Here is a 20,575-nt window from a genome sequence, read left to right as displayed (position 1 = left end):
CTGTATCTTGCTTTTAAAAAAATTGTGTATAACGTGATAAATTTTGAAGGCATATATAGTGAAAGTCTGTTTTGTGAACTAAATGAGGATTAATACATAAAATTACATAATCTATTATATAATTTCAGAAATTTTATTTCTTTTATTCTGTAAATTAAATCCTTTCAACCTGTTGCCTAAATCTATCCAAAAAATATAACCACATCTTTAAAATAATTGGTAGGTACTTGGCAAATTTTCAGCACACATCTTGTTCTCATTGTTTAAAACTTGAAATATTAGGACTTTGGTCTTAACATCTTTTAATAGCTGCATGTTATATGCATACTTAATCTATAACAGGTGTGTCATGTTTTTCTAAAGCATGGTAATTTTATTGAGGATTAAGCACATGCATGTTCTCACTGGTCTGGAAACATATCCAAAAAGACACATAATTAAATAAAAGATTAAGATGAGAAGTTGCTAATGTTCTTTTTAAGAGCTGTAGTGACTGTTGTTACAACTATTTAGCTTGTCAGTGCTTTCTCTAACACCAGGGTAGTTTTTCATTTTGTTGCATAGTCTATGGTCATATCTGGAATGTGTTATGTTGCCATCTAAAATCGACTGCTTTGGGGACCTGGAGATGATTATGTCACTAGTGTTAGGGAAGGAATAATATAAAACAGAAGTTCAAGATGAGGCTTCTCCAGACTTAATGTCAAGAAGGAAAAAAAATAGTTCATCAGGATGCAACCAGAGATTCACTTCTTTGCATCTTCACCAAAGCATGCACACTAGAAGAATGAGAAATTCTTGCTTGTAAACCATGTGCAATGTAGGTATGTTCATTTTCCCAGCACTTTGTGGCAGATGATTTTATTTATTGAATATTCAGCATCATAACTCAAAGCATGGATTAATAATCAGTCACATGATTTGACCTTTGGAAGTATAAGTACTTTGACTTTACTCTGTATGAGTTCTGCTATTAGCAAAGTTGTCAGTGCTCCTGGCAGTAAAGAATAGTCAAAGGAGCAGATGGTTCTCTCTGAGGTTTTCCTTTAAGGGCATGGAAAATGCACCCCTGTATTTTTCCTTGCTGCTCAGCTGAAAGCTCTTGTTTTTTCAAATTTTGGTGTTTTATGTCTCCCTCTTCAGGACGAGACACCAATGTCTTGGTCTACATCAAAAGAAGGCTTGCAATGTGTGCCAGAAGACTCGGGAGGACCAGGGAAGCAGTGAAAATGATGAGAGATGTGAGTTTTAATTTGTGTTTGGGAACAGTGGCAATGCACCTGACTTAGAGAAGGAGGATCCCATGGAACGGCCATAGCAGATAGTACCAGCGATGGTGTGATGGTCCCATGGGGAATGGGTTCTGCTCTAGCTCCCAACTTAGTAGATGAGTGATCTTGGACAAGTCACCCAACTTCTTTGGGGGATAACAATAACTTTACCAATAATAATGATTACTACTTAGGATTGTTGAGAAGATTAAATGCAATAATAGATGCAAAGCTTTTAATAGAGTGACTGGCCTATTAAATCTCAGTAGATATTCTTATTAGTAAACCTTTGGGACTGTAGCCAGAAGCCAAGAATGAGATCAGCCATTTTAGCTAACTGACTTTTTTCGTGCTTAGTTGTTAGGAAAATTTGAATAAACTATGGGTCAAATTGCTACCCTCAGATTTAATAATATTATGATCTAATCATATTGTAGTCATTTCAAGCATTTTCCTAGATTCTTGAATTAGGATATTTTATTAGTAATAGTCAACATAAGAAGAGAGAAGATAGGTGAGAGTTTTAAAACAAAAGAGAACCAAAGGGAATTATTATGTAACTTTAAATAAAAACAGTGGTTTTAGGGGAAACTGGTTGAGGAATTTCTACTTCCACTTTTTTTTTTAGTAAGAAATACTTCTCACAAAGAAATGGCCACTAGTGGAAATTGTATTTATAAACCATTTTCTTTTTAAAAACAATCTCAGAAAACCTTTGTCAACATTTAATTCTTTTATGTTTTCCTGAATTAGGAGACATAGGTAACTGTGCTTTATAAAAAGGAGAGAACCAAGGGGTAAGATAAAAGTGGCATTATGCCCAATTCTCAGCTTTTGGATTTGAGAACAGGACTGTGTAAACCTAGGGAGCCTTCCCTCACTTTGTCTCTGGAAGGGCAGTTATTCATGTAAATTCCCAGTTACTCTTTGGCGGTGGGGGCCTGTACTCTGGGCTCACCCCTGCAAGTTATAGCATCATGTGAAGACCCAAGTGAGGCCCATGCTTCTGGCTTGGGTTCGGGCTACTCCATTAAACAGCAGTGCAGCCACCAGACCTGAGGAGAGGAACAGAGGAGGGAGATTCCAAGATAATTCTAATTTGACTGCAGGTGATAGATGCTCCTCAGGCAAAGCCACTGCAAAGGAGATCTCCCAGGATAAAATTCTTTTGGTTGAAGGAAGAATTTAAAGAATGTTATACAGTATAAGTGCTAAATTTTAGAAAAGAAGATTTCTTTAAAAAAGTGACTTGCTCTCAAAGCTGTCTAACTTGCAGAAATTCCATCCCTTGATATAGTGAAGTAACTCTACCAGCCCCTGAAAGAGCTGAGAATTTTATGAAGGATGGAGTATTTTTCTATCTTGAAGTGGCTCAGCCACATTAAACTGGCCCAGCCATAGTCAGCCTTTAACAAGGTGTTTTATATTTATTCTTTTCTTAATTAGCTTGGGATAGACATGCATGGAGGAACAGTGTTTGGTGGTTTTCTTTATTATATGCTTAAGCAACTTAGGAAAAACAAACTCAGCTGATTTTAATTCCAGTTTTTTTCCATCAGTCTCATTCTGATTGTCATCATTTTTAGTATATACATATAAAATTTCACATGATTAAAACCAATACTATGGTTTGATTTTTGTTTAACATTATTTTATATTTACAATTCCATTTATTGACTTAGTCCACAAATACCTTGGGGGGAAATCTGGGATCCATTGGAATAAATGCTGGGCACAGAATAAGGAAACCTGCATGTGAATCTCACTAGCTTTGTGACTCAGGGCAACTTCCTTCCCTTTCATGGGCTTCTCATTTGTCTTCTGTAAGTTGAGAATAATGATTCTTTCCAAAAAGAGTGGTTGAGAGAGTGATGGGGAGGATGAAATGAGATAATGTGAAAATACCTGGCATATGGTAGAGATTTTTTCCCCCTGTGTTTTCTCCATTATATAACTATGTTTTAATTTGCTGGACCATTCCCCTTATGGGCATGTAGGAATATTTCTGATTTCTTTTTCTTGAATGAATCAATCAGTCAAGCAGTCTCTCTGTCTTCACATGTGTATATACACATACATACAGCATGTGTGTGTATCTCTACTTATATGTGTATGTTTCTTGGGTTAATTTTCTTTAAAAAGCTGTCATATTATTATCAGAACACCCATATGTGTTGCGTTTTGACTGGGTTTATGGAGCATCTAATAGATGTGTGCCCTACTGTTGTAACAGTCCTGTGAGGGATGCTGTCAGACACGGTGGAGATGTGTTTTAAAGAGAAATCTCCAAAGTGCTGTTCCCTGCAGAAACTCCTGGAACCCTGAAGGAAGGAGGGGAGGTTGAGGCTCCCACTCTGTTAAAGCTGCAGCTGGTCCCAGCCTTGCAGGAGACAGTTGGTCGGGCCTGACTCCTCTCAGGTCACAGGTTATGCATAAATGAGGACTTCACTGAGGGGTTCACTCCTTTAACAACAGGCACATAAACCATCTTGCTGGAAAGCTTCCTCTGATAAAACAGCAAACTGGATTCCAGGCAGCCTGCTGATAAAGCCTTAGGGCAGGAGGATCTAATTTTTCATTAAGACACAGCCATCCTACCCCCATATGTATTGGTTGAAATTTTCCTAGAGCAGATTTTAAAGTGGAAATAGAAATTCTGGAGTCAACTGCCTTCCATATGAAAATTAGACTCTCTAAAACATTTCTTTGGAAATCTGTTAAGGAAGGGAAAACTGTTAATTGGTGAGATATCCTAAAAGAGAATGAATGGGAATTCTGGGAAGGCAAACTGTCAATAGTTATGGATCAAAATATTAAGTGAAATATTGATGAAGTAAGAACATATATGCTTCTTATTGTCAAGATTTATGGCTTCTCTTTTTTAAAGCAACACATTAATTATTTTGAATTCTTAGGATATTTTCTCAAAAGAAAATACTCACTTGAATTAGCTTCCTTTTGCAATCAAGAATATGCAAGCACTTTACTGAAGGAATGTTTTGGCAGCAAGTGGAGCTAAGAGAGCATGATGACTTTTGAACTTCACTATAAGGTGTTATTTTTCATTCAAAGTGAGAAAAGTTGCATTTTTTGCTTCTTAAATTCAAAGAAAAGCCAATTGCTTATTCTCATTTTGGAGAATTTTGCCTCTTTAACATTTGATATATGACACCGCAATTTAGTTTCTCTTTTTAACTTTTACCATTTAGCTAACCTCAAGTTTACCCTCTTTTTCCCTGACCCTATTTGACTAGATTGGGAATGTAATCCATAAGGCTGACTGGTCCTGCCCCTTAGCCATACCCAGTCAGAACTGGTATAGGTGGGATTGTGTGCCCAGGTGAAACAACATGAAATCTCCTCTTGCGCCAGGTCATTTGGTCTAGGTTAGGGTTTCCCAGTCTTGGCACTATAGGTCTTTGCTGTGGGTGTCCTAGGCATTGTAGGATGTTTAACGACATCCCTGGCCTCCGCCCAGTAGATGCAGTAGGAGCCCACCCCCTTGTTGATCTCCAGTGTGACAACCAAAAATGTCTCTAGACACTTGTCTCCTGTGGGGGAGATGTGCAAAATCAATCCCCATGAAGAACCACAGATCTGGAGGATCCAACAGCGAGTAGATCTGTTTCAGGGCAGACATCAGGTTTCTATTCGCTCTGCTTGTTAGTAGTCTGAGTCTCCCCTGTGGTGGGTGCACACCTCTAAAGCATCCCTGGAGCTGATCAGTTCCTACTAGAACCCTTGGCCTGGAACCGGGCTGATCTGGGGAGCTGTTTTGTCCTAGATGGGATTCCCTGAAGAGGTATCTGGTATGAGCAGTAAATGAACTTAAAAGATTTCGGTGGGATCCTGGTTGGAGGGATTAGACAGAGAGAGTGGCAAATGTAAAGGCCTGATGTGGGGTAGTGGTCTTCCTTGGTCCTTGGTGTGTGCTTCCAGACCATTGTGTGCATCTCCTTTCCCCACATCTACAGCCCCTTTGAAAACTGGCCATATGCTGTCAGACTTCACCGCTTGTTACCACTGCAGCCCTCTGGGTCATCCTCCCTGATTCTTGTTTCACCCTCTCTCTCTGCGGCACTGCCTCTGTCACTATCCCGGCCTCTCATTTGACACAGGTCATCACAACCTTCTTGAAACATTTTATTTATTAGGAAACCATGCTCTCTTAGTTCTCCTAAAATCTCTGTCTTCTTGGCTAGATTCTCCTCATCTTCCTAACTTCCCAAATTTGACATGTCCCCTGGATAGTCCTAAGCCTTCTTTTCTACTTCCATCTACAACTCTGGATGACTACATTCATATTCAACGTTTTAAATATGATCTAAATGCTGATGAACATTTCCTTAGTGTTTATTGTGTTCTAGGTGTCATTTTAAGTGCTTTACAAATATAAATCATTTAATTCTCATAGTAGCCTTTGATATAGGTGCTTGTTTAAGGTTACGTAGCTAATGAGTATTTCTGAGAATGTGATCTTTCAATCACCTGCACTAGAAATACCCAGGGTGCTAGTTGAGTACCTGCTTCATAGGATTGGTGTAGGAATTAAAAGGAATAATCCATATGAAGCACTTTGGTTTTGCAGGACTTCATGAATAATAAGTACTCAGTGTTGCTATTCTTCCCATTATTGTCTAAGATACATTGTTATGTGAAAAGGAAAAGTATAAATATTAGGTATAGTCTGACTCCATTTTTTCAGTGAAAAATAGATGCTAATTTCAACCAGTTATTCTCAAACTTTTTGGTCTCAGAACCCCTTTAAAATTACTAAGAACCCCAAAACTTTTGTTTATGTAGGTTTATCTATTGATATTTACCATTTTTAAAACTAAAACTTAATTACATCCACAAAGATCCTATTTCCAAATAAGGTCACTTTCATAGGATTAGGACTTCAGTATATATTTTTTGGAAGACACAATCTAACCTACAACACCAAGTTATATATAAACACAAAATATAGAAACTCTGTAAACACTTTCATTCTTTTTAAACTTCACTACCTATATCAGATTAGTTGAAGGCATATTTTGTATGCCTTTGACCACATTTTAAACATTTTCTCAGCCTAGCTGGTAAAGGTTGTAACTGCTAAACATCCTTCTTTTGTTCTTTGGGCTTTTTATGAAAAATGGTCAGAGGAAACTGCAGTTACCTTATACTGGGCTTGTATTTTTTTTCTCCATTTTCAGCATCTTCTCTGCAATTCCTAGTTGAGAACTGGTTTTTCAGTTTTTATCATATAAGTTACATAATGAGTATTGCTACGTACCAGACATTTTGCTAAGAAGGTTACATATACCACCTAATTTAATTCACATACACCATGGGTGTCCTAATAAATTGCAAAAATAATTTGTACTCATTATAACAAGTCAAAGAAAAAGAAGTTACGATCTCCACTCCTGCAATGCCATCTTATTGAGGTGACCAACACTTGTGATTCAGTGACATTTTTCCACCCACTTTCTTTTGCTCCTATAAGTAGGTATCTGATCATGTAAGGATTTTGAGCAGAGTTGATTTGTATCTTAACCAAGTTTCTATATGAGAATTAAACCTTCATAAAGATGCTCAATTTTCGACCTTCTTCTTTGGGGGCTCCCTCACTAAAGAAAACATACAAGTTTTGAGATAATATAATGCCATTTCCCTTGACCTGTTTTGCACAATTATTTTATCACTGTTCCTCATTGTTCTCAGTTTTTATCTCAAGTCCCTTATTCAGGTGACCCCTTCATTAAGGAGAGATTAGGACCAGTGAACAGAGAGAGACAGGTGGTTTTTTTTTTTTTTTTTTTGAGCCAAATTTAAAAGCATACAGAAGGATAAATGAAGTGCATTATGTTTTGAGCTTCTGGAGTGCAGGTGTGGTATTTGTATTTCTTATGTGCCCCTCCCAGCATGTGGTGTAGTATCCTGTAGACAGACAATCAGTAAAATATTTGAGTTGGTGAATCAGAGCTGTGGTGTACGAATTCCCAGTTAGGGCTTTGCATCTGTAATCTTTGATTCCCAGCTCTTGGTAAGACACTTTGTCACTAGTTTAATTCTACTGATTTTCTATCTTCTTTAGAAGTGGTAACATTTGCTTTTAAATTAACATAAATTAAAATGAGTTCTACTTGGAAGATTATTATAGATGTTCATTATGTATCATCCCTTTTAGGTCATTAGAGGTATCCTAGAGTGTGAGCAATTGACCTTTGGGAATTAACTTAATAGTATTAATAGCAAGAGGATGCCCTTTAAGTGGTTTATGAAGAGGAGCACTTCTAATGGAAGCACACTTTAGAAAATATACACTTACGGGACTAATCAAAGCCTTTGCATCATTAAGGACTGTTGATTTGCGTTTTTGCCTGCTTATGTTCATGAAGAAAATTCTTCATGGAATCAATGATTTGTGAAAAAGAACTAGTATGTCCTTCCCAAATTGTTAAAAAAAATTTTAGGGAATATTCTGCAACAAAAGAAGAGAAATTCTTTTTTTTATTGCACAGGTGAAAAGGTCTTTTTAGGAGAAAAATTCTAAATGGATATTTTGGGTGTTAATTTTTATCCCCCTCCTTTTTTTGATTTACAATGTTGTATTAGTTTTAGGTGTACAACAAAGTGATTTAGTTATTCGTGTGTGTGTGTGTGTGTGTACTTTTTCATATCCTTTTCCATTATAGGCTATTATAAGATATTGAATATAGTTCCCTGTGCTGTACAGTATGTCCTTGTTGTTTATCTGTTTAATATATATTAATGTATGTATCTATTTCCATTCCCTTTTTCCTTATTCTTAAATCCTCTACTTTCGTTCCTTTTTTTCCCTCTCCCTTTCCATTCCACAGGTCACATTATTTCCCTTTTCGTAGTATTTCCTTTTTTTCCTTAAAATTGTCTTGGATTATTATAGATAGCTTGGTTGATGAGTTGATTGAGAAGATGTTGATTGTTGAAAGAAGTCAAGTACCATTATGTGGTATGGGGCACGGGAAGAGCAGCATTTTAATACTTTCAGGCAGCCAAGTATCACTTGAACATAGCTACTTTCAAGCTTTCAAGACAGGTATCACTGAACTAAAGACAAAGTGTACAGTGAAATATGTTCATTCTTGTTGGCGTGTTTTCTACATTCTATCTTTGCTATATTTACAAATAAAGAAAAAGTGAGTCTTGACAGCAAATGCTTTAAGTAATAACTGATCTTCAAGGTTTATATGACTTTGAAGTCTTTATATGAACCTTGCTTTCTTTTTTTAAAATCATGACTTGCTTTTCTGGATTTGCCTGATATATTAAGTTGACTTATTTAATAAATTATTGGCAATTAGTAATTCATATAGAAAGGAAAAGTATTTAACTAATAAGAGCAAATAATAGATTTATTGATTTACCTTGTTGCATCAGTAATGATGAAGAACAGTTTCATCAACATTGTACTCTGTATTCCCTATATAAAGTGAAGGGCAGGTGGCAAATAATCCTTGAGGCAAATGAAAGTGTTACTTTATTTACCTGAGGCGCTGTCATTTACGTAAAAGGCTTGTGGCATAGTAAATACATGACTGATAAGCCGGCTGTCACTCTCATGGTTTCTCATATACTGCACCCACGTTTTCCCGTGTGGTGAGCAGCAGAGCCTTCAGAGTCTGCGGCTGGCCCATGAGCAGTTCCACACAGATGCCTGTCACCTGGGAGACTGATTTAGCATCCCTCCTCCAGTCTCCTGTTCTTGCCCTCCCTTCCCAGATATTACTGATCTTTGGCTTCTGCTTCTCCATTGTGTCTGCAACCGTTCTTCTCTTGGATTCCTGTTGTTCTGCATTTCACCTTCCCAGAACTCAATTGTGGTTTCATTCGTTGGCTCCAGTCATGTCCACTATTTATCTGGTTCCACATCTTCTCTCTCCCTTTTTACACTGCAGCCCTGATTTTGCTATACCCATGTTGCACAAAACTATCCAGTTATTCACCCATCCATTCATTCAGTGAAAATGTATTGAATTTCCATTCCAGGCCAGTCCCAGTTCTAGGGGACTGGTATAATCAGTGCGCCAAACAAAGACCACTAACCTGACACGCTTTCCATCCTAGTAGAGAGAAGAGACCAAAATTAATAAACATAATAGCCATGTATTTTCATGTCATATTAGAAATTAATAAACACTGTGGGAAAATGATGAAGTAGAGCAGAATAAAGAAGGTAAGGAAATCCAGTGGGCAGAGAGTGGAGGCCATGGAAATCATAGTTTTAATAGAATGATCTGGTATGTGTGATATAGAAGGCGACATTTCACCAAAGGCCCTGGAGCAGGAGTGTACTGGTGTGCCTAAGTAGTAGCAAAGAGTTCTGGGTGGAACGGAGCAATGCTAGGGGTGGGGTGGAGGTTACAGATGAGGTAGGGTTTGTGGACCATAGTAAGGGCTTCAGCTTTTACCCTGGGTGAAATGGGAGCCTTGGCAGGTTTTGAGCACAGGAGTGGCATGATCAGTCTCAGTTTTTAGTCTCCTGTGTGGCAAAGGAGAAGCAGGGAGGCCAATCAAAGGCTCTTACATTAATCTTGACAGGAGACAATGGTGGCTCATGGTGGCTCAGACCACCATTAAGAAGGGTGGAGGAGGTAGTGAGCAGTGGTCAGATTCTAGATATATTTTGAAAGCAGGATCAACAGAATTTGCTAATCTATCAATGTGCAGTGTGAAAAAGAGAGAAGTCAAGAATGGCTCCAGGGATTTTTGTCTTGGAAGGAAAGGAGTTCCAATCAGCTAAGATGTGGGAACCTGCAGGTGGAACAGGTTTTTTGGGGAAAGGTGGAGTTCAGTTTTGAACATGCTGTATTTGAGAGAATATGATACTCATTTTTATCATAAGTAATGGTTTCTTGATCTTTTTTGTGGCTCATAGTAAATTTTTGCTTTGTTGAAGTGAGGAAACTATTTAAATGGAGGAAATATAATGGGACCTCTGGGTTTGATTGAATCTCTTCTAAAATATAGATGTTGAGGAGCTCCCATTATAGTACTACTTATTTAAAAAATCTTAGGAAGAGAAAACCTAATTGATTGTAGAGAGACCAAGACTGTAACAATCTTGCAAAATATATAATGCAGTGTGCATTTAGTTTACATGTCTATAGATTTTCTTTTTCTTACCATTTTCACACAACACTGTTTCTCAAGTCTGTCCGTTTTTATGCCACATGCCTCTAGTATATGTTTGCAGTTTCTGATAACTGCTGCATCATATTCCATATTATGCTCTTGCTTTATTTTACCTAACCTTTTCCCTAGTGGAGGACCCCCAGATTGCCTCCAACTTCCCATTCTCACAGAAGTGCTGCAGTGAACATCCTTACAGATCTGTGAGAAGCTTTCATTAGGGTGTGTATCCAGAAGCGGGACTGCTGGATGTTAGGATACATGAGTGTTTGATTTCAGCATGTCCTGCCAGTACACTGTCCGGAATGGCTGCCTGTGATTGTTTAAATTCTCATCAGCAATACATGGCTACACCCATACGTCTCAGTACTAGGCTGTTTTAAGCACTATATATATATCTTATATATATATTTAAAATTTATGGTATATAGCTGTTTATAATGCTATTTCATAATTTTTCAAATGTCTCTACAAATGCCCATAGGAACATGAAAAAAATGCTCAATATTGCTAACTCTTAGAGAAATACAGATCAAAACTACAATGAGGTATCACTCACACCAGCCAGAAGGACTATCACTCAAAAGTCCATGAACAATAAATACTGGAAAGGGTGTGGAGAAAAGGGAACCCTCCTACACTGTTGGTGGGAATGTAGTTTGGTGCAGCCATTATGGAAAACAGTATGGAGATTCCTCAAAAAACTGAAAATAGATTTACCATATGATCTAGCAGTCCCAATCCTGGGCATATATTTGGAGGGAACTTGAATTCAAAAAGATACATACACCCCAGTGTTCATAGCAGCACTATTTATAATAGCCAAGACTTGGAAACAACTTTAATGTCCATCGACAGAAAGTTGGATAAAGAAGTGTGTGTGTGTGTGTGTGTGTGTGTGTGTGTGTGTGTGTGTGTGTGTGTGTGTAATGGAATACTACTCAGTGATAAAAAAAAAAGAATAAAATAATGCCATTTGCAGCAACATGGATGGACCTGGAGATTGTCATCCTAAGTGAAGTGGGCCAGAAAGAGAAAGAAAAATATCATATAGTATCACTTATATGTGGAATCTAAAAAATTATACAAATGAACTTATTTACAAAACAGAAACAGACTCACAGACACAGAAAACAAACTTATGGTTACTGGAGAGGGGAAGAGGGGTATAAGAGGGATAAATTGGGAGTTTGGGTTTTGCAGATGCTGACTACTATATATAAAATATATAAATAGCAAGGTCCTTCTGCGTAGCATAGGGAACTATATTCAATACCTTGTAATAGTCTATAATGAAAAAGAAGATGAAGAGGAATACACACACACACACACACACACACACACACACACACACACACACACACACACATATATAACTGAAACACTATGCCTTATACCAGAAATTAACACACTGTAAACTGCCTATACTTCAGTAAAAAAATTAATAAATAAACATAAAAATAAAAAAATACTATGTAGTTTTCTCCCTTTTCATTTTGTATTCTGTTTATTTGCCCCTTTTTACTTTTATTTTTCCTGATTAGTCTTGACAGAAGTGAGTCTTTTTAATTAATTAATCTTTTCAAAAGAATTAGGATTTGGTTTTGTTTATTATTTCAACCTTTTTGTCTTTTTACCAGTTTTTCTGCCCATATTTGTACTCTTTTGGTTGGTATGTTTTTCCCCATTTGTGTTTATTGTCATTATTAGTCTGTTTAGAGTTATTTTTACTGTCTTTCATATTTTGTATCTGTCTGTCTTTCCCTCTTCCATTCTTCTCTACCCTTGGATGGATCTGCTGTTTCAACATTTAAAAATTCTATATTATTTTCATGGTCCCTACTAACCATGATCCATACTCATATTTATCTCTCTTGATCAGTTATTAAGCTTATCAATATCAGTATCTTCTCCCAAATGACACAGTTAACTTAGCCTGTGTCTACTAAGCTCTCTAGCTCACACAGCAACCAGGGAAATTTGTAAGCAGCTTTTCCTTCTGTGAGATGTGCAGGGAGCACAGATGTCTGAGTCTCTCCTGGCGTGGCTGGGCTGCTTTTGTGACCAGGAGCCAATGAAGCTGTTGACTCGTAGGGTGAACAGAGAGATGATCACCACAAACAGCCATCTTGGCTGAGCTGAGCTGGAAGGAACAGAAACCATTAAGCGGGCAAAGCTGGCAGTGCGTGTAATGACCATGGAGGCCAACAATTTGGGTCTCTTGGGTTTCTTTTTAAATAATCAGTACAAAAGCATTGAATATATTTCTTTCCAGGACAGTTGTTAGTCCTATTTGTTAAGAGCAGATACCCTGATCACCTTCTCCCTCTCCATAGGCTTGTGGACACTGCCTTTGTGACTCAAGAGTGCACTGGTGCACAAGACTACTTTCTGAGACCTGAATCTCATTGGGCCCAGGTTCTTGTAGGGCATCTTGCTGTACTCTCCCATCAGAAAAAACTTTACAGCTTAGGGTACAGCAAAAGTTGTTACCACCTCTTTTTCTGCTCCAAACACCCTGGACTCCTCTCTTTTCTTCACCTTCCACATTCAGTTAATGTGTACAAGTCCTGTTGGCTCTACTGCCAAAATGTGTACACAGTCTTGTTCACTTCTCAGCTGCACTCTGTGATCCTCATTCAGGTCACCATCGTCTTTCATCTGTACTATGCAGTTGGTCTCCAGGCTTCTGCTGTTGTCCTTGTAAGTCCCTTCTGCAGAAAGTAACCAAGTAACTTTTAAAAACTGAGATCAGAACTGATCACTTTCCTGCTTAAAAGCCTTCAATGATTTGCCATTACATCTAGAATAAAATATAAGTGCTGTACGTGGCCTGCAAGGCCCTACAGGCTCTGCTCCCTGCTTACTCTTCCAGACTCAGCTCATAGTAGTGTTTTTCTCACTTGCTCGGCTGTAGCCATGTTGGGGTTCTTTTTGAGTCTACCAGGCTTGCTTGTTCCTTTCTTAGTGCCTTTACACAGATATTTCTCTTTGCCTGGAATACTCTGTTCCAGATCCTCACATGGCTGGCTCCTTCTTGTCATTTAAGTTTGGCTGAAACATCACATTCATAGGGCTTTCCGTGACACCCAGCTGAAAGAGCAGTGTGCATTCTCCTTCTCTCCCCCTCTCTCCCTCTCCTCCCTCTCTCCCCTCTCTCTCCCTCCTTCCCTCTCTCTCCCTCTCCCTCTCTCTCCCTCCTTCCCTCTCCCTCTCTCTCCCTCTCCCTCTCTCTCCCTCTCTCCCTCTCTCCCTCTCCCTCTCCCTCTCTCTCCCTCTCCCTCTCTCTCCATCCCTCTCTTGCTCTCTCTTTCTCTCACGCGCGCACACACACACACACACCCTCACACTCACACCCCTATCATCCTCAGTCATATTACTGTCTTATTTTTTATTGCCCTTTTACTTTTGAAATTATCTCATTCATTTGTTTGTTTACTTAATTATTGACTGTATCCCTCATCACTAGAAAGTAACTCCACACGGGCAGAAACTTCATCTTGTTCCCTAGCACATGATAGCTATTCAGTTAATTTTTGTTGAATGGATGGATGGATGAATGGATGCCTGGTTGGGGGGTAGACAGAAACACTTCTCAACCATGCCTCACCAAATGCAAAAACAAGAGAACTTGACTGAGAACTTACAACCCCGACATTAAAAGCTCTTTTCCACCCTGAACAAATCTTCAGTTTCTTTCGTGAGCACTTCTTTGATAGATTAGGCAGTCATTTCATTTCCATTAAACTCAGGAATGAGAAGGTTGTTCATACCAACTGTTCTGTGGTCAGATGTTTAGTCATATATGGTTACTGCCCGACAGCCCACTCCTGCTCTTTGTTTCTGCCAGCTCCAAATTTGAAGCCTCTCTGGGTCTTTTCTCAGAAGAACAGCTGAAGCTTCCTCCGCTTCCTCTGCTGAGTTTAATCAAGGCCCATTTGCAGTTTGTCTTGGAGAAACTTGTTAAAAATCTCTTGTCAGTGACTGCCAGCCATTCTTCCCACATCCTTTGCTGTTTTCATCAGAGGTGTAGATTTATCTACTTTGGTACCACTTTCCCATCACTTCAATAGGTTTGTGGGAAGCAGAGTAGGCTGACATGTTTGTTTGGTCTTCTGTCTCAGTTTGTAAGTCCTTTGCCCGAGTTCTTCTACCGCAGTGATGTGAGATGTGTAATGGCTTCTCGAGTGGACTTGGAGTTTCTGTGTTAATAAATAACTCTGGTGCTCTTATACATCCCTGATTTCCGGAAGGGAAATATATTTTAGACCTTTCTCTAAAAAGTTAGAGTTTACTTTATGGGGCTGCATCTGAGCATACGTCCCTTTCAAAAAGAGAGAAATGTCACTCCTGTCTTGTATAGTTTCTTTTTTCCACCTTGCCTTCCAACCTACAGTAATGAATGGAGAGACACATCCAGATGCTCTGGGTTTAATTTAATGGGTCATGGTAGGACAACCTTGAGTGGATTCTAGGCCCCGTGGGAGAGATGTAGGAGGTAGAGTTGAGAGAAGTTGGAGACTGATTGGATAAGATTTTCAGGGTCTTTCATTTACTTTCAGGACATCGGGTGTTGTGTGAGGGAGAGAACAAGAAGTCATAGATGATTTCTTGATTTCTTGGGAAGCTGGGGAGACAATGGTGCCATCAAGGAGATTAAGGTTGCAGTATACATAGCTAGGTTTGAGGGTGGGTGGGGAGGACAGATGAAATTATTTCAGTTATAGGTATGCTGTTCTGCAGGACTTGTGGGTCATCCAAGTGGAAATATCTAGTAGGTTTGAGATATATAGACCTTGAGCTCAGGAGAGACACCTGGGCTAGAGGAAGTCCTGGCAATGATCAGCATGAAAGGTGATTAAAACCATGAATGAGAGTGAGATCATATAGGGGAGACTGAATAACGAAACAAGGATTAAAAAGAGGACTGAAGGAGAGTGCAAAATAGTTTGCCCGAAGAAGACTTGAAAAGATGTGACCAGTGCAATAGGAAGAAAATCTAGGAGAATGTTATGCTATGAAAACTATAGCAAGAGAGGAAAATGAATATGAGATCTAAACAATTCTTAGTGCACTACTTGTCACACTTCAAGTGTCTGGTAAGTATTTATTATGGAGAGAGTATTTTTCACAATTTACTCCAAAGAAGTGGTTAGTAATTTGGCAAAAGCAAGATTAGTGGGATGTAAAGGGTATAAAATAGATTGTGTTGCGTGGTGTCCTGAATATGAGGTAATGTGTTTCCTGGAGACAGCACTTTCAATAAGCTTATCTATAAAAGGAAAAGAGAAGTGATGGTACCTAGAAGGGAACACGTGAGCAGTAGAAAACTTGAGCATGTTCAAATGATGGTGGGGAAAGACTGAGAAGAAAGGCAGAAGTTGAACATACATACAACAGAGGGGGATTGTTGCTGGCACGAGGTTCTGAGGGATGCACAGTGATGAATTTCAGAGCAGGGAGGGAAGGATTGACTAAAAGGGATTTGATGCATGGCTGACAGGGATACATAAGTGGGTCTGGATGCAGGTGGGGGTTGTAGGGGAGGGACAGGGGAGAAGAATCGAAGGGGTCCTGCCTATTGATTTTGTTTTCTTGATTGATAGATGGCAAGATCTGCTAAGGGTTTATCGGGAGGAGCTGGGTTAGACGTAAATAGAGAGAGGTGGAATGTGGGAGAGAAGTCACAGGGAAATACTAATACTAAGGGTTTCCAAGCAGTCCTGGCCCAGCAGAGGTTGGAGATCATTGTATTTTAGTTGTTCCTCCAAACCTCACAGTTGTGTCCTTTCGCCTGAATGTTGGGGCGGAATTGATAGACACCTGGGCTGACCAGAGATCAGAAGCTGAGTGGGTGAAATAGAAAGACAAGGAAGACAGGAACTTGAGAGGTTGTCAAAGAAGTGAGTGGTGAGGAGATTAGCCATGCGCTCTGGGTCGGAGAGGGGAGGGAGGGAGGGAGGGAAGGAGGGATGATGGGCTCAGTCTTTTCTAGAGACAAGCATCTATTGAGTGCCTACAAGGTGCCAGCCCCGGTTCTCAGCATTAAGTATCTGGTGGACAAGACAGACTACAAGTAGGGCTCTACTGGAACAGTTATAATGAGGAGAGGGGACATGATGATAAAGACAGTTACAGTTTGTGATAAATGCTATGAAGGAACCAAAAAGGCTGCTGTGATAAAGAGTAACTGGGAAGAGGCTAATTTAGATAGTTGCTCCAGGAAGTTGTCCCCAGGAGGTAACGTTATTGCTGAGGCCTGAAAGGTGAGAGAGAGCCAGCCAGGTAAAGATCTGGGGGAATACGTCCTGGAGGAAGAGGTAATGCAGAGACCCTGAGACTTGGAAAGAGTTTGGCAATAATGAAAAGAGGCTGGGTGAGTGAACAGAAGGTTGGAATGAGGTGAATCGGAAAAGGCAGGCAGGAGCTGCGTCATGCCAGGCTGTGCAGGAAATAGTAGGGTGTTCAGTTTTCGCTAAACTTACCGTGTGTAAAACAGAGGAGGGATGTGCTCTTACTGATGATTTTAGAAGATTACTGGGTACATTGTTGAGAATGGCGGGCAAGAGTGGAAAGAAGTCCAGGTAAGCAGTTACAGTGGCAGTCCAGACAGGAGCTGTTGAGGGTTTGGAATTGAAGGTGGCGGTGGAGAAGTGGATGGATCTGAGATATATTTGGGCATAGAATCAACAGGATTTGACTCCTGGCAAATCCTATTGCGCTACCTTTAAAATATCTTTAGAAGCCTACGACTTCTTACCATAGCTACAGCCATCCTCTTGATCTAAACCATCGCTGTCTCACATGGGATTATACAAGCCTGCCAGCTGGTCCTCCTGCCTCCACCCTTGTCCCCTTGCTACTCTCCACACAGCAGCTAGAACTGACCATTTAAAACACAGGTTAGACCATGTCATTCTTCGGCTTAGAACCTTCCAGTGGTCTCCCATCTCATTCTGAATTTAAACTCTGCAAGTGGCCTAGAAATGTCTGCATAACTCAGCCGTCATTTCTGCCCTGTGTTCACTGTGCTCCCGCCTTCTTCCTGTTTGTTGAACATGCCAGACTCACTGCCACCTCCAGATCGTTACTTGCTGGAACCCTTCCCCGGAATTCTCCTCTTCCAGTCTCATGACTAGCTCCTTACCCACTTCAGTTTGTGCTTAAATGCCACCTTCGCAATCCCACCTTCCCTGCCTGCCTTCACTGACTGCTGTGCTGAGAAGTGCACCTGCCTGCCATGCCAGCACTCCCCCCACCCCTCCCGGCTTTATTCACTCTCTTTAGAGTGGATCACCATCTGATAGTCTCTCTCTGTATTTATCTGCCTATTTTTTTCTCCCTTCACTAAAATGTCACTTTCAAGAGGGCAAGGATTTTTTTTTTAACTGTTTACTACTTGTCCCTGTATAGCAGTGCCTGACACATAGTAGCCTCTCAATAACTAATTGGGAAATGAATCACTGAATGAATTGGATCTGGAGAGAAAGAAATAGTATAATCAAGGAAAACCTAGGAGTCCACAGGTTTTTAGCCTGAGCAGCTTTGGGCTGGGTAGGGGAGAAGCATCCAGGGGCTTCTGAGAAGGAACACCTGGAAACAGAGGAGGAAAAGCAGGAGTGTGTGATACCATGGAAGCTAAGAGAAGAAAAAAATTAAGAGTAATGGAAGTGGCCTGAGAAAGATAAGGACACACACAAAAAAATAAGTGGACAGGATAAGGCACTGGTGGTCTTAGTAAAATTAAATAGGAAGTTCTGTGTGAGTAATGGTGTGAGAGAACTGGAGATTGGTGCATTCTGCTCAGAGAGTTGCGTGTTTTAGGTGGGATGCATCTAGATGTCAAGGTCTGGAATTTGGCTGTGACCTTGGGTTACTTAAGTACAGTAGAAGGGCAATCTTTTGCTTGGAGACAGTAAAACAATTGAGTCTAGGATATTGGATGGGATGTTTACGTGGACTGTAATCATCCACACTGAGGCCAGGGCTTGAGGTTAAGAGTAGAAATATGGAGCCAGGTGCCAAAAGGGTCTTTTACGTGGTAGAAGACACAATCAAAGGATGGTGGCAGGTGCTGGAGCGTTATGACATGAGCTTCAGAGGAGCAGAAACTGCTGCCCCAGGGCTGAGCAGTGATGGTCTGGATGTGCTTTGGGGACTAGGAGAAGCCAGCCTTATGCCCTGTTGGTAGTCAAAACTTTTGTGTGGGGGATTAACCGAAGCAGTGACTCAGGCTTGTATTCTGTCAGTAGCTTATGGGTGTGCTGGGGAATTTGTTTATCATGGACTCAGGTTTCAGGAGGGTAGAGTGGAAAGGCTTGGGGAGGAAAGGGAATACTGGAAGCAAAGTGATTACAGAGCAGTGTGGGGATGAATGTCAAAGGTTGAAGTACTGACCTTCTGCCTGCTGCTATAATAGAATCTTCCATCATTGTGAACTTTTAGCACGACCCTGTTGTGAGATGCTTGCCAGGCGAGTATATAACTGTGCCCCAATAACCAAATGAGTTAATCTTCTGAATAGAGTTATTTACCAATACCCATGTGAATGTAGAAGGGTGTCTGCCAAACAGTTATTGTGGTTTTGGCATTAAAAAGTCCTTTCTGACAGTAATTGTGGGCCTGTATATTTTGCTGCTCGTTGAGGCCACTCCTGGAGCAGGAGAGCAATGCCATGTCATCAGAGGGAAGGATGCTTATCGTCCTGTTTTCTGTTACCGGGCCTGCTTCCAAGCCATTTGGAATGTGCATCAAATTGTTCAGATTTGCTTGTGATCTCCGGGCTAGGGCACAGCCCTGTTTGAAGCAGTTTAAGATGATAAAGAAATGTCTTACTCAAAGTGTTACCTGTCATTTTTGAGGAAGGTATAAATCATTCTTTTCCCCAAGACAGGATGAGGCTGACTTCTTCCCTGCCCCCTTCTCCAGCTTCACCCTTGGGGTTCTTCAAACTGCAGTTAACCATAGTTCAGAGTAGGGAACTTTTACATATATCTGGTAACATAGATAAAGCAGTGGTACTCTCATATCCTTGGTTTTGGAAAGGGAAGTTCTTAGATGTCTTAAACAAGGTTTAAAAAACAATGTCACTGAGGAAGGTAGAGGTTGAAGAAGAGAATCTTGGAAGATTCCTAAGTTCTGACCGGGGCTGTGCTTGTTTTATCTTTAACTGACTGAGGAACAAATGGAAGAGGAAGTTTTATACTGAAAATATTTTTGTTAGGATCTGTATTAATGCAAAGCTTGTCTCATTTACTAGAAATCTTTAAGGAAAATTTCCCTCTCTGGAATGAACTGAGCATAATTTTGACAAGAGAAGTAGATAATTACTTAGGTAACCTTCCAGCCCTTTGAGTTTTGGGTTCTTACAGAGCTGTCATTGGATGATTCACCATCATGCCAACAGCTTTTACTTCCCTCTCCAGTTCTGAATGATGGATGTATTCACGTCATGTGCTCAGTCCAGTGAAGAGCTAGTTAACTGGTGACTTAACTAACTGTCCATGCATATCTTGTATTGGTCATATTACTCTGCAATAAATGCAGTTTAACATTTTCCATTAGATTAGCTCTGAAAATGACATTTTCTTATTAACATATGTTTTTAAGCCTCTCATGACTGCATTTTGTGGTGGTCTGTGTAAATGGAACTCTCATGGGTCTCTGAGGACACTGGTAAACAATTCATTTTTTCCTTTTATGGCCCTTAGTGTCAGTAAAAATCACTGACAAAATAATGACCATAATAACCATGCAGTGCAGAGTGTCTTTTCTATTTTCTGTTTATGCCTTTATTTGAAACTGTGATTAAATGTCAAACTTGCAACTATAAGAAAACAGTATCTGCTGTTTGAATATAATACAGGCCAGATTCTATAAACTTTAATTAGGCCAAGCTTGCATTGACCTCAGTAGGAATCTGGCTGAGGATCTCTTTTAATTACCTCTGCCTTAAAATATGTAAGAATTTTCACATTGCTTTTCTCACTAAAGGAACAATGCATGGATAGCTAAACTAATAAAATGTTGAAATAGATACAAATCAAACTTGAAAGGTTTGAACTGTTGTTTTCAACCTGGAAGTCAGCTGAGAAAAAGCATACAGACTGGAGTTCTAAATTATGTCCATAGAGTATTTCAAATCC

At 39.8% G+C, this 20,575-nt stretch overlaps 1 protein-coding gene across 9 annotated transcripts in view; it reads left to right on the top strand.

Annotated features, from left to right (window-relative positions):
- ST7 (suppression of tumorigenicity 7) overlaps window positions 1-20,575 on the top strand; it is a 229,856-nt gene that overhangs the window by 143,989 nt on the left and 65,292 nt on the right. For all 9 annotated transcript variants that reach the window (XM_064487407.1, XM_064487410.1, XM_064487413.1 and 6 more), the window contains one exon: window positions 1,144-1,241. In XM_064487407.1, coding sequence (XP_064343477.1) covers window positions 1,144-1,241 — 98 coding nt within the window. The remainder of the gene's footprint in view (window positions 1-1,143; window positions 1,242-20,575) is intronic.

The sequence above is a fragment of the Camelus dromedarius genome, chromosome 7 (genome assembly GCF_036321535.1).
Source record: "Camelus dromedarius isolate mCamDro1 chromosome 7, mCamDro1.pat, whole genome shotgun sequence".
Taxonomy (NCBI): domain Eukaryota; kingdom Metazoa; phylum Chordata; class Mammalia; order Artiodactyla; family Camelidae; genus Camelus; species Camelus dromedarius.
Note: the sequence above shows the minus strand (reverse complement) of the source record. Positions and strands in the feature narration are given on the sequence as shown.